This window comes from Agelaius tricolor, unplaced genomic scaffold (genome assembly GCF_023055355.1).
Source record: "Agelaius tricolor isolate 1412-34295 unplaced genomic scaffold, bAgeTri1.0.p SCAF_21, whole genome shotgun sequence".
In the NCBI taxonomy this organism is placed as follows: Eukaryota; Metazoa; Chordata; class Aves; order Passeriformes; family Icteridae; genus Agelaius; species Agelaius tricolor.
In genome coordinates, this window is record NW_027269281.1 from 9,919,993 (window position 1) to 9,939,187 (window position 19,195).

The 19,195-nt window shown below is 41.5% G+C and overlaps 1 protein-coding gene across 3 annotated transcripts in view; it reads right to left on the minus strand.

Moving 5' to 3' along the window:
* Positions 1–2,641: 2,641 nt before the first annotated feature.
* LOC139598965 (protein ARK2N-like) overlaps positions 2,642–19,195 on the minus strand; it is a 98,207-nt gene continuing 81,653 nt past the window's right edge. For 2 of the 3 annotated variants that reach the window (XM_071445901.1, XM_071445899.1), the window contains 2 exons: positions 8,779–8,905; positions 2,642–5,573 (listed from right to left, as the gene is read on the minus strand). In XM_071445901.1, the coding sequence (XP_071302002.1) occupies positions 5,384–5,573; positions 8,779–8,905 (317 nt within the window). In that variant the 3' untranslated portion in view covers positions 2,642–5,383. The remainder of the gene's footprint in view (positions 5,574–8,778; positions 8,906–19,195) is intronic. The other variant, XM_071445900.1, reaches the window with a different exon arrangement.

The following is a 19,195-nucleotide window of genomic DNA, read 5'->3' on the forward strand; positions in this document are numbered from 1 at the left end:
TGCGATCCTCAGATGTACAAGATGGCATTTTGTCAGAGGCTCATGTAGAAACCCCCCTGTAAAAGGCACTAGTCAGGATCCATGAGTTCAACATTCAATTTGTGTGGCCTACAGCACTGAAAAATTATTTTGACAGGAGACTCTTACTTGTTTCTTTTCCCAGCTCTGATGTGGTTGCTTTGGATTCACACAAAGCTGCCAATGCAGATAATAAATGTAGAAAATTATTTGAAATTAAACTTGTAGACAGATTTCCCTTGTCCACTCCAGCTTTGCCCTGAGATTTACTGTCTGAAAAATGCTTCCTTCCCAGAAGCTGTCACTCAATTTTAATTTTAAACTGAATTACAAATCCAGAAGACTAACCAGTTCCAAGAAAAAAACTTCCAAGGGGCATTTATGAATCAGTAGTTGTAAGGACTCATTTACTTTTCACGTAGTTCTTGGTATCAAAATATAGACCAGGGAGGGCTGGATCCTCATCTGCTGTTCAGTTTTAGTAAAAGGAAGACATTCACCTTCTTTGCACCAAATGACAAAAATAATGCAGGGTTTGTCCATCACAAGTTTGCATTTTGCAGGCATGCTGCTCCTTTCCTTTACAGACAGAAGGGAAACTGTGTCCCTGGGATGCTCTGGAGAGAAAGCCACAGCAGTTGACATTCATAGATTAAGACCCTAAAAAGGAGAGGCAAAACCAAGTAGTATTTCAGCAAATGGAGGTGATGCACTCAGCAAAGCACACAATTTACAGATTCTCCAGGGAACTGGGGAACTAATTCAATTAATAAAAAGCTTTCAGTCCCCATTTCAAGGCAGATAAACTAAATTTTCAGCCACAAAATTAATCTGCATTGCAACAAATTCACTGGAGAAAACAATACAAAATCTAACCTCTTTGGGTAGTTTTCATCAGTTTTTATTTTGTCCCTGAAATGACAATTCCCCCAGAGCCATGTGGGTCCTACATAAAAGCAAAGTGGCCTGAGCCACAAGGTGCCAAGTACCGCACAAGGAATTTGAAGCTTTCCATTCAATGTATCCTTAAGTCTAAAGACAATGAGTATGTCTTGCTGGTGGAAAAAAAATTTCAGGAGATGTGTCAGTTCTCCTCTTCCCACATCTGCACCAAACTGCACAGCAATGTTTTCCCTCAAGTGGTGATATATATGAAATAAAATCCAAGTCTGGTGTCTACCTCCACAACCACCACCAGACCCAGAATTTGTATTTTCAAGCTTCACAAAAGCCAAGAACTCAGTGGGGCTGAAAACCAACTCAATTCACTCTCATCGCCCCTCTTGATATTTACAAGGCATGGATAAATGTCTCTCCTCTCACCACTGAGAGCCTTCTCACAGGATAAAAACATTGTAACTGAAGCAAACTCCCTATTTAGCTGGAAATGTAATGAGTTGTTATTATTATTGTTATTATTATTGCTATTTCCATATTGCCTATGAGAAGACTGGCAGGCAGTGGGACCCCAAGTTTAGCACAGCAGTTATTCTTACTATCCTTCTCTTGTGGCTGTAAATTCCCTGGTATAATTTAGTGGTAACAAAATGCAGTTCAGCCTAGCACCACCTCTTGTGGTCTGCAAGGACCTGCCCAGAGCTTCATAGCTAGTCTACACATCTATTTCGAATGGCAGTAGGTCTGAGCTTGTCAGCACTGTCTGTGTGAGAAAATCTGAGTGTGACATTGGTCTCATTGACCAGCTGGGAGCTCATTGAAAGCTGGAATAGGACAAGGGGATACAGTCAGAGAAATACTGGTGTGAAGGTTGCTCAGACACCTTAAGGACTGATGTGTGTGGGGACATGGAGGCTGTGCAGAAACCACATGCCTAGAAGGGATCCTGCAGAGCACAATGAGCTCCCAACATAAGGAGGATGTGGACCTGTTGGTGCAAGTCCAGAGGAGGTCACAAAGATTCTCAGAGGCCTGGAGCACTTCTGCTATAGAGATAGGCTGAGAGAGTTGGGGTTGTTCAGCCTGGAGAAGGTGGGTCTGGGAAGACCTTAGAGCACTTTCCAGTACCTAAAGGGACTACAAGAGAGCTGGAGAGAGACTTTGGACAAGAGTATGGAGGGATAGGACAAGGGGAAATGGCTTCAAACTGACAAATGGCAGGTTTATATTAGATATTAGACAGAAATTCTTTACTGTGAGGGTGGTGAGGCACTGGCAGAGGTTGCCCAGAGAAGCTGTGGCTGCTTAATTCCTGGCACTGTTCAAGGCCAGATTGGATGGGGCATGAAGCCACCTGATCTAGTGGAAGGTGTCCCTGCCAACTGTCTTTAAGGCCCCTTTCAACCCACATCATTGTATGGTTCTATGATGGGCAGCAGCTGCTTGTTACTGGTACCTGGACATCCCCTGACACCCCCCCCCCCCCCCCCCCCCCAGTGTTACAGGGAGAAGTGATGGTCCTGCCCTAGTCTGACAGATAAAAGCAAGCTTTTGCAGTCAGGAAATCACTTTTACATTCTAAATGTGCAAAATTAAACACATTAGAGTGGGGAAAAGTGCTAATTTGGACAGTTGTAACCCAGACCTTAGGGCTTTAGTTTGGCGATGTGACAAAGCAGATTGATGCAAGTGGAAAGAAATCCCAAACAAATTTATATTATTTAAATAATACACCATTTTATTTTGTCTTTAAATAGTTTAACCTTTATGCTACGGACTTGATTCAAAAAACAGAAGGTCTTATCTTGCACAAAAAAAAAAAAAACAGCATATATATATATAAACCACTCTGTTTTATTATTATTTTTTCTTCAAAGACCATTAAATACTAGATGGAAAATGAGAACTAAATAATGACTGTTGAGAACAATTTAGAATTTTTAACTAGGGTTCCATGTTTTAAACATTTATATTCTAAGCAATGCTTTGTTTTCACTAAAGAAGATTCCAAGTTCACACTCCAGCAATTCAGGAACTGCTAAACCCTGAAGGGCTTGAGGCAATGCATACTAAAGTTCATAAGTTCATGGAAAGTCCCCCATCAACTACAATGGGTTTTGGATCAGGCCCAAGTGCATTGGTTCTTAGCCATACAATGGCTATCATTTCTGTTTCCTGTTGAGAAGAGCAAAATCACACATGCACCTTTTGCTCTTATTAAAAGAAAAAAAAAAAGGAAAAAAAAAAAAGAAAACCAAACAAATTCCTAGCTATCCAGTGATTGCAGTTTTCAGATTACTCATCACCCTTTCAAATTTGTTAAGAATAAGAAAAAAATGTAGTGTTTAGTGTTTTAAATAAAAGAAAACTTGCATCAGACTACAATACATAAATTGTTTAAACAAACACAGTGCACAATTGGAGTAAGCTTGGTTAGGATGCAGTTGTTTTTATATATACATGGAACTCACATCATACACAAACTGAAAAACAAGAGCATTAGCTTGCATTTTTAATAGAAGGACTACGAATGGATTTCTGCAACTTTCTTCACAATTGATGTTCAAAAGACTTTGTGGAACAGGAAAAAGCAGCCACAGTATGTCACTGTTTAAGTTACTGTTGCAAAATGTGTGCTAGCTCACTAAAATAATGGCTGAGTTGTGTGATTAAAATGCAAGGAGAAAAGATTGACGGCCACTACTGATTATAGTGACCAAATAGCATGGGGCTTTTCCCTACTGCAGTGTGAATGGGCTCCATCCACACTCCCCTCCCTACCTATTTCCTTCCCCCAGAGAAAGAAATCAGTCACTAGAAGCACCACATACATTTTTCTGGCCATGCAATATACTTATATTCAATGTTTTAGAAAGCTTGAAATTGGAATATCAATCCCTTATCTAATTGTTCTTTAAAGTGCAGTCTGAGCTGTTCTGGTTTTTTTTGTTTTTGTTTTTGCCTGCAGATAAAGTGATTGGAAGCCAAATAAAATTTATAAACCAGCCAACACAAAAAGAAAACAGAACTTCCCATGTCCTCATTACTGCCTGTTTAGCCTCAAATGGCAGAAAATCTGATGATAGAGCTGTACAAAATTCCCACTAGAAACAACAGGAATACAAAGAAATGTTGTAATTGCACAATAGACATTTAAAATGAATATAATCTTGTAAAGTCTAATCTTTGGTTTTTGCCTTGAGAAAGGCTCAAAATGACAGGTGAGTGGCGAGAATTTCCATATACACTACAGAAACTACAGCCTGCTAAAGTAAGTAGTTTCGCTGATTTCAGTAAATATTCTGGTAGAAAGTGTTTCCTGAATCATATCTGAAAAAAACAATTCCAAAATTAGTATAAGAGACATGACCTAAAGCCAGGAAAATAGTCCAGATCTATTAAAAAAAAAAAAAATTTAAAAATCACAACCTTAAGTTCTTATCCTGCAACACCTTTTAGGACAGAGTTTTAAGCACTTGAATGGTCCATCTAGTTTCAGCAAACTGTCCTTGCTGAATGTTACACAGCTGCTAAAGTGCTTTGCCAGACTAGGATTTTGGAACTTGTTTGGGGTTGGGGTTTTTTTGAGATGGTGAATGACGCAAATAAGCAACAGTAGAAATGAGGACTGCAAGCAAAATGTTTCATTTCTCTCCTTCTACTCCAGGCAAGACTCATTTAGGAAAAAAAAAAGAGCTCTATTTAAAAAAGAGAGGGATGCTGGGCCTTTTTATTACTTTTCTTTTTCCTGTGCTTTTGCCATAATCATCTGCTACTAAGTCACTACTATTACTATTTTAAACCATAAGAAGACATGATAAATGATCAGTGAAACACAGTAGTCAGATAAAATACAACTGAAGAGTGCAAACTATAAATTATATTGAAAATAAAAATTCTTAAAATAAAAGCTGTTCAGTGCATATGTTATGGGCCGTTTGCATTAAAGACAGTCCCTCTTGCTGGTAAAATATCCAAATCAGCTTGGGTAAAAATACTCTTGGCCCAATTTTCAGAAGTATTGAATACCCCTCAGTTCCACTGAAATCAGTGAGGACACAGCATTTTTCAAAATCACTGATGCTCACACAGCAAAACACTAACTTCTACTAACCAACTCAATATACTGATAAATTAAAAATGTTCTGAAATTGGAGCTGAGAAAGGGTGGGTGGACATAAGTCTGCACACAGTTATTTCTTCAGATTAACATACACATGTTAGAAACTGTAGATGTGTTTTAAATTTGGTGCTATTAGGTTTTAATTGTGGGAGGAATCCTTCTTTGAAAAGGCAAAACCATTTTAAATTATATTGAAATCATACTACATTCTTATGGTAATGAAAAAGATCATGAGTTTGAATTTCTTAAAGCCAAGAAGGGAGCTTCTAAAGTTGAAGCTTTAACAATGAACTTCTGTGCCACAAAGGGGAGAAGGGGTGGGGACAGAAACAAAGGGACGCTGCATTACAGTAGATATTTGCGTCTTGTATCCTCATCCAAAGTGAGGTCTACTACTTCTGGGGGTGAAGACCAGTTCTGTTGGGGAGTCACTGCTGTCCATGATTGTGTTTGCTGAGTGTTAATATATTGTGAGCTTGAGCCACGCTTCCAAGATGACACACTCTGAATCACACCTCCCCTGGGATGCACATACCTGTAGCAAGGCAAAAACCACAAAGGAATAAAGCTACTATTGAATTCAGGAGCAAAATTCTTAGCTGCAGTGTTTTATCACATAGGCATCTTGTTAACATGCCCCTCTCTAAAATGTCCTCATGGATTTTCCATTTGTAGAGTCCATCACATTTTAAATACCCAGTAAACAAAGCTGAGACTAAATTTAAACTTGGTGGTGGTGATAAAATTATTTTTAAGAACTGAATTCTGCCAGTGGGTATAAAGTGATATTCCTTATAAAATATGTGCACGGATCCCAAGGATCTTGAAGAAGTCTACCCTATTATGTGTAATACCATGCACTATTGAGAAGCATAGTTTCTTGATAGCACTTTTACCCGCTGGACTTAAAAAGAGAAAAATTTTAAGTGAGGTTGGATGTGACAAAGAAAAGCTATCTTTCTATATGAAATCAAACCCATGTTAATATAAGGAGGCAATGATACTTTAATTACAATATTTAAAAAAGAAAGCTTGTCAATTCCATTATTACAGTCATTGCATTTGATATTTATTTTGGTCTTCTTAACTAAAATGACAATAATGCTGAGAAATGCTCACTGATAACAGTACAGCCCAACTTCAGCAAAACAATGAATCTTTCAGTGATTATAGTCAATGAGACTAAATAATGTATTTAAAGATAGATAAACACACACTCAAGTGCCTTGCTGAAGCAAGGTACATATCTACTTATTTGCACAGTATTTTTACTTATTACATTCATAGTAGATATGTTTTGATTGAAGTACAAGATAATAATAATTAGTAAAAAAACACAACACAATGAAAGACCAATTTTGTTATATGATAAAGTGATGACAAGAATTTACTGGAGCATTTAAGATGATAATTTCCACCTGTAAGTTTTAAACAAACACTAGGAAAACTTGCTATCTGGTGCTCCAAAAATTGGTTTGCCTCTTATAAGCACTGATGGTGGCTGCACACATAAGTAGGAGGTGTTTTGGCTGCTGGGGTAAGCTTTTCCCATTTCTTTGTGAATGTGCATGTACTGTATTTCAGGAACCTAAATTTTATGAGTTGCTCAAATATCCCAGGCATTTTTTTTTTTTTTTTGAGGCAATGCAATTTATTTTCTCCAGAACTACTTAGGTTATGCTCACCTCTCTTGGTTCTTGTTATAATTTCATTAAATAGAATGAAAAATCTCATTCTCTGAGCTGTAACTTCTCTGAATATAAATGTCTCATTGCCTTCTCAGATACACTATTTACTTTTGGATGTGATGTTTTGATGTTTAAAATGACTTTTTCATTACTTCTTCAGTGTTAAAAATACATACTTAAAGTATGTATCTACAAAGAATTAGCAATAAGAGACCAGAACTCTAACAAATGTATCTGATTTCTTTCTTTTAAGAAGAAATATTTTTAAGCATAACTGGAAAAAATTAAACAAACTAAAAAAAAATAGTCTTTGTGTCTTAAGTAGATGCCAAGTAATATTCTAATGATGAAAAACTGCACCAATACGTTCATAATCTGAAAAACTACAAATGATGGACAAACTCCAGGGTATCATGACTCACACCAGTCCAATAATGACATGGAATATGGAGCATGATAAAAAACACTGTGAGCAAGAGAACAGAATCCAAACACCATGCTAAGCATGTAAAAATACTGATCAAAAACCTAAACCTTTTCCAAAAGACAACCCTGAAAGAAGCCCACCAATATTTCATAACTGCAAGCCTAGACCTGCAAGAGAAATACAATTCTAAATAGGATTTGAACAACTGAAACACGTGAGTATTTAACAGAACCAGTAAAAACTAGTCTGTGGGAGATGATAGATAGTTACATGAACAAAGGAAAGCACAAAAGTGTGCTTTAAGTCTGCCTTTGTTGAAATGATTTCAGTCCATATCTACTAAAACTGATTTTAAATGGCAGTTCTGCATTTACTTCACATTTCCCTTCTTGTACACAGTAAATATTATTGAGGGAAGCGGCATGGAAAGTTTTTGAATAGGGGACCTCAAACAGAAGGGTTGTGCATGCATAGTGCTAGACAGATTTACACAAACTAGTATTGTAGGACAAGTCCACACTGCTTATTTTTGGCACAAAGATACTCCAAGCCCTGGGTCTGCTGGATAAACAGTCAGGACAGCTACTTCTTAAGGAATTAGTATCTTCCAAAAGAGTTAGCCACTCAAGGACTTTCATTATTCTAAAAGCAAAGACAGTTTCCTGCCTGGGAAACTGGGTCCTACACACCTTCCTTCTTCCTTTCACAAAGAAAGATGTGGTGAAGGGACAACAAGGAACAGCTCTGCTTTGCCCCTCACATGCCTTTTCTGACTCCAAGCATCCACCACATCCACCAGGCAGCAGACTAGTTTTAGAGAGACCTTGTCCGTATAGTGTTTTAACTTGCTTTTATTTCACCAAATTGACACTCCATACTATATGCAAATGCCAGTCTTGTTCAACTGCTTCATGATATCTTAAGGCAAAGAAAGATCATAGATTAAAGATGAAGAGTAACATTAAAAAAATGCCTAGTAAGAATAACACCTGAAGCACAGCTGGACAGCTTTCTATCTGAGCTTGAAACCTCTGGTTTCTGTACCCTCCTTTACTTTGGGGATTTGAACTCTCTTGTATCCTGAAATAAAACCAAGATTCATGAAGATATGATTTTCAATCTAAAGGGGTTATCTTAAGATATAAGCTATTGAAAAGTTAATAGCATTTTTACAATTACTGATTAATTAAAGTGGAAGCTGATTAAATGCTTAAAGCTAATATTTTGAAAGGAAACAAGAACCTATATAAATATTTTAGTTTCATTATTTGCATATTCACACTATGCCTTTAAAATCTGAAGTCCTGATGTCTATACATTTGGTATTTCAATATTTGGTACTTTAATAGTACATATCTTTAGCCTGTTAATGTTTGATATCAAATCACAAGCTTAATATGAATACTTATCAAGTTGGTAATGTTCTAAAGAAAAATACATTCTGATATCACCGTGACCAGTGGAACAGAAAAAATGAGTGCAACATTTGCTACCTTTTGGACATCAGTCATGGATGGATAACTAAAGCAGTGAAAGTCAGCATTTTTTTTCCTTTATTAATTTTGGCAATACAGATATTCTGATAAAATGAAATAAATATTAGAACAAGAAAAAGGAATTCATACCTGGCATGTTCCTGAACTCCAACAATCTCTACTTCACTATCAGAAGAGGCGATATTAATTTCATTATTGATCTGGACATTACTTAAAGATATTTTGTCACCTGCAAGGAAGCCTGGATCCAAATGACCTATAGATGGGGAAAATGCAAATACAGCCAATGTTTAACAACTTACATAACTCAAAAATCAGCTGAAAAAGGAATTTCCCAAGTGAACAAAAAAAACCCCAAAAGACTGAAACACTGCAAATGGAAAATAGTTTTAGATTAAGTTATCCAACTTTCTGTTTATCACCCAATACAAGATGACCGCTGGATTTATCCAGTCTCAATAGCTCCAGTGATAGTGTTATCACACAAATGTGAACCAAGTCTGATTGTTGCATCAAGAACATTCAATGTAATTAGGATTTCCAGCTGTTCTTTTATGACAATGCTGAGTTAGACTGCCTAAACCCCTGTTAAATAAAGAAACAAGACCATCTAATGCAAATAAATCAAACTTGATACTGTGAAAAATAAAGCCTATAGGCTGGACATAAATATCACACACTGAGGAAATTTTTTTTTTAAATAGGGGAAGCCAGTCAATGAAATAAAAAACAATAAACCCATCAGTTTCTGGCCATGCTGCTTCACACATCTGCTCTAACATTATTGCAAAGACTTGTAAAAAAACCTTCTGTTTTTCTCAAGTCCCATATACAGCAGTGGTTTTTTTAATTACAGTTCCTCAATGATATCTAGTTCCTCAGTCTGTCCTCTCTAAACACTAAGAAGGTTCTTAACCCCAATTAGTGAAGCTTTGTTTGGACATATTAAATAATATTTGTATAGAAAACACAAACCAGACCAAATTATTTCTTTTACAGTAAATACATTATTTTAAAAATCAATTAAAAATAAGATTTAAATTGAAAAAGATAATTTTTATTTTTAAAAATGTTGTTTTAGGGAACAAAAAAAGACAATTATTTCTACTGTCTCTTTAGCAGTAACCTGGGGTATACTGGGCAGCCTTGAAGCAGATGACACTACCTACTCCTTGGGAACCACTCACTCATCTGTATTACACAAGGGAAGAATCAGTAGTCAAGCAGGAAATTTGAGAGGAGGTGAATATATTATGTATATCTAGCTTGAGTAGGCATGTCTTCAAAGATGAGAGGATGTAACAGTTTAACAGTGATGAAAAGTTTAAGATTGAATGAGCCCTTTCCGCCTTCCCTTCCTCATGACAGTGGAGGGAAGAAAAATACCAAAAAATGAAACTACAAGAGGTTAAAAAAGGTTAGAGACACATTTTTAGTAAATAAAATAGCAATAAACACAACAATAAAAAAGAAAATTGTACAAAAGAGTGGTTTAACCAACAAAAGCAAGGTGTTGATGATGTTTTGGGGTTTGCCTTTTCTTCTTTTATACGTTTTTGGTATTCTTCGCACATATATTTGTAGCTCTGTAGTCTATTGTATTAGTGGCTAGTTTTCCCAGTACTTTTCCATGGCCTTTCCCAAGGCAGAAAGACAAAACAAATTCCAGATCTCCAAGCCCCGGGGGGTACAAGGCCCCTATGCTATCTTGGTTCTTCCTGGGAACCAAGGTTGAGAACAACTCTTCAAGATACATTTTCATGGACAAAGTACAGCTAGTGGTGAAGAGGAGGGACTCCAGAGAAGGGGCTTGACCTGGGGGGAAATTGCATCACCACTTGTCCTCCTAACTGTTGCTTTTTATCAATTATGCTGATTTCCTAAAACTTATAAAAATGTACTCACCCCTGTGGAGGTGGGCTTTTGTTCACATCTTTCCATAACTGCCCCCAAAGGCCTTCAAATAAAGATCTGCTCTTATATTACCTCCTTACTAAAATTATCTCCAGTTTCATTTCCACACTCAGAAAAAGTCAACAATATCATGTGGCCTCTCTGGAACAAAGAAAAGATGGCAGGGACTTAGGGAGCAATTCCAATGGGGGATGGGAGGTGCTGGTGCTGCCTGGAGCAGCTCCAGATTTGGAGTGGAGGGTTTCCTGCCCTGGCACTGCAGCAGTGGCAGTGGTGGTGGCAGTGAGTATCTCTCCCTGCTGAATTCACTTTGACACCAGGTTCCTGCACTGCCACTACCACTGGGGGTGTGTGAGGAGGTTGGTTCTGCCACCTTACTGCCTCTTCTTACCACCTCACTGGGCTCCTTTTCGGCTCAGCTGGACTCCCTCTTGGCTTGGCCAGACTCAGTTATAATCAGTGCCCTTGCTCCAGGTCACTTTGCTACCCTGAAGGGGGGGAAGAACTGGTCCCATGGTGAACTGAAAGCTGTGCAGCCCTGGCTCCACTGGTCTCAGCTGCATAACAGAGCTGTCACTTCAGCACCATCCCCCTGGAGTGGTGCCGATGTCTCTCCTCAGCCCCTTGTTCTGCAAAAACATCCTGGACGGATGGGAAATGGGGGGAAATGGTGGGGCATGGGGTGCTGGGATCTGCAGGTCCTTTAGCTGGAGTGAGCCAAACAAAAATGGCCCCCTTTCCATTTCTGGCCATGGCATTTTCCCTGCCAAAAGTGTGCTGTGTTAGTTTAACACAACCTGGCTTTTAGTGGAGGTGGAGGAAGCCACAGAAGCTGCCTCTGATAGAGAAACTCCTAGAAACTTCTACTATGTCCAGCAGAGCCAATCCTTGAAGGCGCTGATAATGGACATATTGGCTGACCCAATTAGAGAAGTTGGGAATGCCTCTGTGATAGCATATTTAAGAAAGAAAAAAGCCATGGGAAGCTCTCTTTCTTCCTCAGAGGGGTGGGTAGGTGCCAGTGCCCTCCTAGCACTGAGAGCAGCCTTGTGGCTGGCACTGGGGGTGGCCAGGGCCAGAAGCAGGCACACGGCCGCCGCCATCTCAGAGCTGGGAGTGGCAGCACAGCTGGGGCGGTGCAGTCGGGGTGGCACAGCATGGCTCGCAATGAACTTTACTTGCTTAGCTACTTTTAACCAGCTGTGCTGTGGACAGAAGAGCAGGGGCAGTGACAATAGCTTCTCCTTTTTGATGCCCTGCATGAACAGAAGCCCTAAATGGCAGCCGGCACCACCTGCTCGGTTCTGGCAGGGACTACATGGCCAGCAGTGAAGGGCATGGCAAGCAGCTCCCCAACGCAGAGCCCGGATGGGATCAACCTTGCAGCACTGCAGAATTCTATAAAAACTTTTCAATTGATAGAACTTGAGAACAAATGAACCTACAAACACCAATTATTTCCCGAGTCAATGAAAAGGTGAAGACACATGAGGAGAGCAACATGACGACACTAAGGTTGATGAAAAGGAGGGAGGGAGAGGAGGAGGTGCTCTGGGCATTGGAGATGAAATCCTTCTGCAAGCCATGGTGAGGACTATAATACAACAGTTTCCCTGTAATTCATGAAGTGTATGGGGGGGATGCAGAGTTCACGCGCAGCCCATGAAAAAGAGTGCTCACACTGGAGGGCATGGATGCTAAAAAGCTGTAATATAGTGAGAAACTTGAACAGGGAGAGAAGACCCTTGCTTTCTGAGATAGAGAAAGAGGACCCTAGCTTCCAGACTAGAACAGCTCATCCTTAAAAGACTACACCCCATGAACCAATGACCCCTGAAAACAGTTGTGGGAAGACTGTTTGCCTGTGGAAGGGACTCACGTTGCAGCAGGTCGGGCGGGACTGCTACTTGTGAAAATTAGAACCATGCTGGAAAAGTTCGCAGCAAACTGTCTCCCATGGAAAAGACCCCACGGCATAGGAAAAGAGACTCCTCTCCCTAAGCAAACTGAAAAAAGATTTTTTAGAAGTGACAAACTGACTCAAAACCCCATGTTTTGTCTCCTTTCATTGTTGGTAGAAAGGAAAGGGCTGGAGGGGAGGGGAAAGGTGTTCTAAAAGTTTATTTTAGTTCACATTATCCTCTTTTAATTCTGTTAATAAATTTTTCTTTAAAGCTTTCAAGTTTTGAGCCAGTTTTGCCCTTAGAGTGTTTCTTCCCAATCCTTACCTCAACTCATGAGCCCCTTTGATTGTTCTTTCCCCCTCCTCTGCTAAACTATAGCAGAGGAGAATGAGTGAATGGTTTTTTGTGGGTGCCTGGCTTCTAGCTTCTAGCCAGTGTCAAACCCCAACACATACCCATGGTTATGATGTAAAATGGTATTGAATATTGAATAAACAGCACTGAAAGCTCCACCTCCTTGTCTCTGTACCCAAGACATTGTCACCCCTTATTCTATACCATGGATCTCATGCCCAGATTTTATAGCTTTAAAATGTATACACATACACATACAAATAACTATATACAAACACAGTTATTATTTAAGTGTTCAATGACAGTTCTCCCAAGAATTTTGTTAATTTTAGTCCATGACTAGTGTAACTTGAGTAGTCCAAATTCATTGGCCAGGTATTTATGATATATAATGGGAGCATCATTCAACAACTAATATTACATATATAATTCAACATTACAGACAGTTCTAACCAAAAAATCAAATCCCCTTGAGGGATTGTGCTTCCCCATTCCTCTGCATTACCCACCAAGTGCAACCAGATCCTTAAGCAAAAACAATCCCACCGATAAGTTTGTCTTTGCCTGAGGCAGGGCTAATGCAATCTGTCTTTATTTCTCATTTGTACCACAAGGACTTTTTCTCTGTGGTACATAAGGGTCCTGACAGAGCAGGGACACCTTGATTGGTAGAACCTCGGATGTTAACTAACCAGGTGGCCTTGGCCAAATGCAGATCCCAGTGTTTGAAGGTCCCACCACCCATTGCTTTCAATGTGGTTTTTGATAGTTCATTCTGCTGTTGAAATTTCCTAGAGGCTGATGCATGATAGGGAATATGATACACCTACTCAATAACAATTGTTCGACTCAATTATTTCTGGGGTGCCATGAAGCCACAGGACTTGCTTTTCAAGTCCCAAGATGGTGTTCCAGGCAGTGGCGTGAGGCACAGGGTGCGTCTCCAGCCATCCAGTGATTGCTTCCACCATGATAAGCACGTAACACTTGCCTTGGCAGGTTTGCAAGAGTGTGATGTAATGAATCGGAAAGGCCTCCCCATATTTATATTTTGACCATCATCCCCCATACCACAGAGGCTTTATCCGCTTGGCCTGCTTGATTGCAGCACATTTCACAGTTATGAATAACTTGGGAGATGATGTCCATGGTTAAGTCCACCAGGTAATGAGCCAATCAGTATGTTACATCTCTTCCCCAATGACCTGAGGCGTCATGGGCCCACTGAGCTAGAAATAACTCACCTTTATGTTGCCAGTCCAGATCTACCTGAGACACTTTATTCTTGGCAACTTGATCAATCTTTCTGTTGTTGTGATGCTCCTTTTTAGTCCAACTCTTAGGTATGTGTGCATCTACATGATGTACTTTCACAGTCAACTTCTCTACCCAGGCAGCGATCTCTTGCCACAATTCAGAAGTCGAGATGGGTTTTCCTCTGTGCTGCCAATTGGACTTCTTCCATTGGTCCACCCATCCCCACAAGGTGCTTGCTATTATCCAGGAGTCAGTGTAGAAGTAGACTGTTGGCCATCTCTCTCTTTCAGCCATATATAAAGCCAGCTGGATGTCTTTCATCTCTGCAACCTGACTTGATCCACCTTGTCCCTCAATAGTTTCTGTGACTCATTGTGTGGGACTGTGTAGAGCAGCTTTCCATTTTTGATGAATCCTTGTGATACGTCAGGACCCATCAGTGAAGAGAGCATATTGCTTTTCATTTTTGGGTAGCTGATTATATGCTGGGGCCTCTTTAGCCCCTCTCACCTTGTCCTCCTCCTCTTCTGATGTTAATTTGAAATTATCATCTTCGGGACAGTTTGTGATGACTTCCAAAACTCCTCAGTGATTGGTGTTTCCGATTCAAGCTCGCTGTGTGATCAGAGTGATCCGCTTAATCCACAAAGCACCAGTGGCATGATGTGTGGAAGGGACTTTCCCTTTGAACATCCAGCCCAGCACTGGCAGTCAGAGTGCCAGGAGGAACTGTGCTTCAGTGCCAATCACTTTTGAAGCAGCTTGAAAACCTTCATCAGCTGCTAGGATCTCCTTCTCAGTTGGGGTGTAGCTGGCCTCAGATCCTCTGCACCCCCAAGTCCAGAATCCCAGGGGTCATCCTTGAGTGTCCCCAGGTATTTTTTGCCGGAGGCTCCAGGAAGGACCATTCTTCCAATCTGCAGGGTAGAGCATGTTCCTCACATCCTGTCTTGTCCTGACTGGCCCAAGTGGTGGTGTTCACAGGGGTCCCAGGACAAGGGAAGAGATGAGGATCTGACTCCATGTTTCAGAAGGCTAATTTATTATTTTATTATATATATATTATATAAAAACTACACTAAAAGAACAGAAGAAAGGATTTCATCAGAAGGCTTGATAGGAAAAGAAAGAATGGAATGATAATAAAATCTTGTGACTGACCAGACAGTCCGATACAGCTGGACTGTGATTGGCCATTAATTAGAAAACAACCACATGAGACCAATCAAAGATGCACCTGTTGCATTCCACAGCAGCAGATAATTATTGTTTACATTTTGTTCCTGAGGCCTCAGCTTCTCAGGAGAAAAAATCCTAAGGAAAGGATTTTTCATAAAACATGTCTGTGACACAAGGGCTCCTGCATGAACAATCTGCTGTTTAATCTGTTCAAAACCTTGTTGCTGTTCATAGCCCCGTTTAAAATAATTTTTCTTCTGGGTCACAAGATAGAGAGGGCTTAAAATCTGACTTTACTCTGGGATGTGCATCTTCCAAAAACCCACAGTACCTAAGAAAGCCTGTTTCCTTCTTGCTGGTCAGTGGGGACATAGCTGCTATTTTGTTAATCACATCCACTGCAATCTAACAATGTGTCGTGGTTTGACACTGGCACAATGCCAGTGCCCCCATGAGGATACCTTCTCCCTGGTTTCTGCTGTGAGATGTGACCAGGAATAAGCAAAGCAGGCTCCTACTTAGGAAAGAAAAAAACCCAAAACTTTATTAACTACACTACACTATATATAAAAAGGAACACACACAGGAAAAATGAAAACCTTACAAAAACATTTCCTCCTCCCCCCACCAAATTTCCAATACAATGCATCTATTCCCCAAATCACCAACTCTTGGTCCCCTGGAAACACGGCTGAAGCCTCGTGTGTTTCCGTGTCACTCGTGGCACCACCCGGAGTACATCTGCCGTCGTGACCTCTTCCTTTCATGTCCAGTGCTCTCACCACTGAACATGGACCAGAGCTGCTTCTAGGGTTGTCTTTTTAAGGATGCTTTGTCCCGTTCCAAAAAGAGCACAGTCTCACCTTTAGGACACCTGTCCCCACAGTCTCTCCTTTTGGACACCTGTCCCCCTCCATATTTGTCACCCCCTGGGGCCGAGGGGTACCAACACTGAACCCTCTTGGTTCTGAGGCATTGCCTCCCCCTAGATGCAGTCTCTGTATCACAAGGAACATGGTTCTGTCCATGGCTGTACAAAAAGAGTCCAGCAAAAGCCACTCCATCATCTCTTCCCACTAGGATTCTTCTCTATTCTTCCACTATCTCTCACTCGCCCAGACCTCTCTCACACTTGCACATTTCCTTCCTCATCTTCCACTCTATCTCTCTTCTAGGAAAGGTCAATGATCTGTAAAGTTCTCATTCTCCGAAAAGGGGTTAAAAGCTCCTACAAGTGGCCGGCTGCACCCCCCCCCTTCTTCTCCTTCCCAGCCGTGCTGCCGGCACAGGCCCATGTTTATCAAGTTTCAAGGTTACAGTCTCAGGCACAGGCTGTACTCTCTCTTGGCGGGGGGCTGCCTGATGCCTCCTGGTACTTCTCCCACCCTTCCATCCTCGGGGGCCTCTTCACCTCCCCTCTCGGTCCAAGCCTCGGCCTACCTCACCCAGCCGCATGGCTCCCCTCCCCTGCCCAGCAGCAGCAGCTGGACGGGGGAGAGATCTGAACTCTTTCCTCACCGGAACCCAAGAGAGCCTCCCAGGGGAGAGCTCTGCTTTTAACCCTGTGTTCTCAGAGGCGTGTCCAATGTCCTAATGGCCAGGTTAGATGCCAATATTAAAGTCTGAACATCCATTGGCCTGACCAAAGCATCCCAAAAAACACATTTCCTGTCAAACCACCACACAATGTTCATCTTGACAATTTTACTCCTAAGAACTGAATTTCCTGGGCAGGTCCCTTGACCTTACTTTGCTTTATGGCAAAACCAGATGTCAGGAGGATTTGGATTATCTTCTCTCCTTTCTCAAAAAACTTCCTCTGCTCTGTTTCCCCATATAGTGATGTCATCAATGTACTGCAAGTGTTCTGGACCCTCACCCTTTTTCATGGCAGATGACTGGGTTGTGTTTCTACTCCTGGGGCAGTCAGTTCCAGGTGTACTGGATGGCCCTCCAGGAGAAAGCAAACTGTGGCCTGCACTCTGCTGCTAAAAGAATGGAGAAAAACGCATTAGCAATGTTGATGGTAGCACCACTTTGCTGTCTTGGCCTCCAGCTCGTACTGAAGTTCTAGCATGTCCAGCACAGCAGCACTCAGTGGTGTGACATCATTCAGGCCATGACAGTCCACTGTCAGCCTCCACTCTCCACTGGACTTACGCACTGGCCATATAGGACTATTAAAGGGTGAACAAGTCTTGCTGACAACTCCCTGGCTCCCCAGTTTACAGATGGATGGAAATCATGGAGTCTCAGTTGGTGTGGTGTTGGCGACAATGCACTGTTGCAGTGGTGATCAATACCTGTTCTTCTTTGACCCTCAGCAGTCCCACAGCAGAAGGCCCCTCTGAGAGACCAGGCAAAGTATTCAGCTGTCTTGTTTCTTCTGTGTCCAGAGCAGCTATCCCCAAATGCCAACAGTACCCTTTTGGGTCTTTGAAATACACTCTTCTGAGGTAATCTATGCCAAGGATGCATGGGGCCTCTGGGCCAGTCACAATGGGGTGTTTTTGCCACTCTTCCCCAGTCAGGCTGACTTTAGCTTCCAGTACAGTCAGCTGTTGGGATCCCCCCTGTCACCCCAGAAATAAGGATAGATTCCATCCCTAAATATCTTGATGGAACATCAGGGCACATTGTGCACCAGTGTCAACTAGAGCCTTATATTCTTGTGGATCTGATGGCCTGGCCATCAGATCCACACAGTCCAATAGATCTGATTGTCCCTTGCCTCTACCTGGCCAGAGGCAGGGCCCCTCTAGTTCTATTCACAGTGCTTGTTGCTTCCTCCCTGTAAGTATGAACTGGAAGTCCCTTCCAGAGGATCAGACAGCATCATCTCTTCTATTCTACCTAGGGGCTTGCCCACGAGAGACCAGAGAAGCATTTATCCTTGATGAGTTTCTTGTGGCAGTTGTTCTTCCTCTCAACTCCAGTAACTGTGCTACTAGGGCAGAGGTGGGTTTTCCATCCCATCTCTGTGTCTTCTCCATGGTCATACAGGTAAAACCACAGATTACCTCGCGGTGTGCACCTTCTTTCTTCCCATCTGGGGGATGCCTGCTCCTAATAGCAGGGGCTCTGGTCTGTACTGATGACACATGGAACATTCCTTCCCTAAGCTACTCTCTGAGTTTCTGATGGCCCTCTTCAATTTTTCTCTTCCAATTTCTGGGTATGCTTGTCCAGTTCTGTTTCCATGGCCAAGATGTGGGCCTTAAACAGGACGATAGTGTCTTTATCTCCAGAGTTTGGTAGCCAAAGTACCCACTGTGTCTTCTCTCTCCTTTCATTGCAGGGGTGCTAAGTAGTAGGAATATATGCTCGACCTGAGCCATATGAATTTCGTCCACATCTGTGATGTACACTGGACACAGTCTGGACTTTTAGGGAATTGTTCATCATCTGAAAAAATTATCTCCATCTCAGCTATTTCTCTCAGGCACCGGATACCTTTCTCTATGCTGCTTCACTGGCCTTGCTGCTCATAGAGGTCTTGGTCTTCCCTGCTGTCATGGGTTGTTGCAGGCTGGATGCCAGGCACCCACCAAAGCTGCTCACTCACTCCCCTCCACAGGTGGACAGAGGACAGAAAATTTAAGAAAGGATTCAGGGGTTGAGATAAAGACCTGGAGAGATCCCTCACCAAATACCATCATGGACAAAACAGGCTCAACTTATAGATAGTAAGTGAATTTATTGCTAACAAAATCAGAGCAGGATAATGAGAAGTAAAAGAAAACCTTAAAAACACCTTACCCCCATGTCTCCCTCCTTCCCAGCTCTACCTCCTACCCCAGCAGCTCAGGGAGCCAGGGAATGGAGGTTATGGTCAGTTCATCACTTGTGGCTTCTCCCGCTTCTCAGAGAGAGGAGTTATTCCCCTGCTGCACCATGGGGCCCCTCCCATGGGAGACAGTTCTCCGTGAACTTTTCTG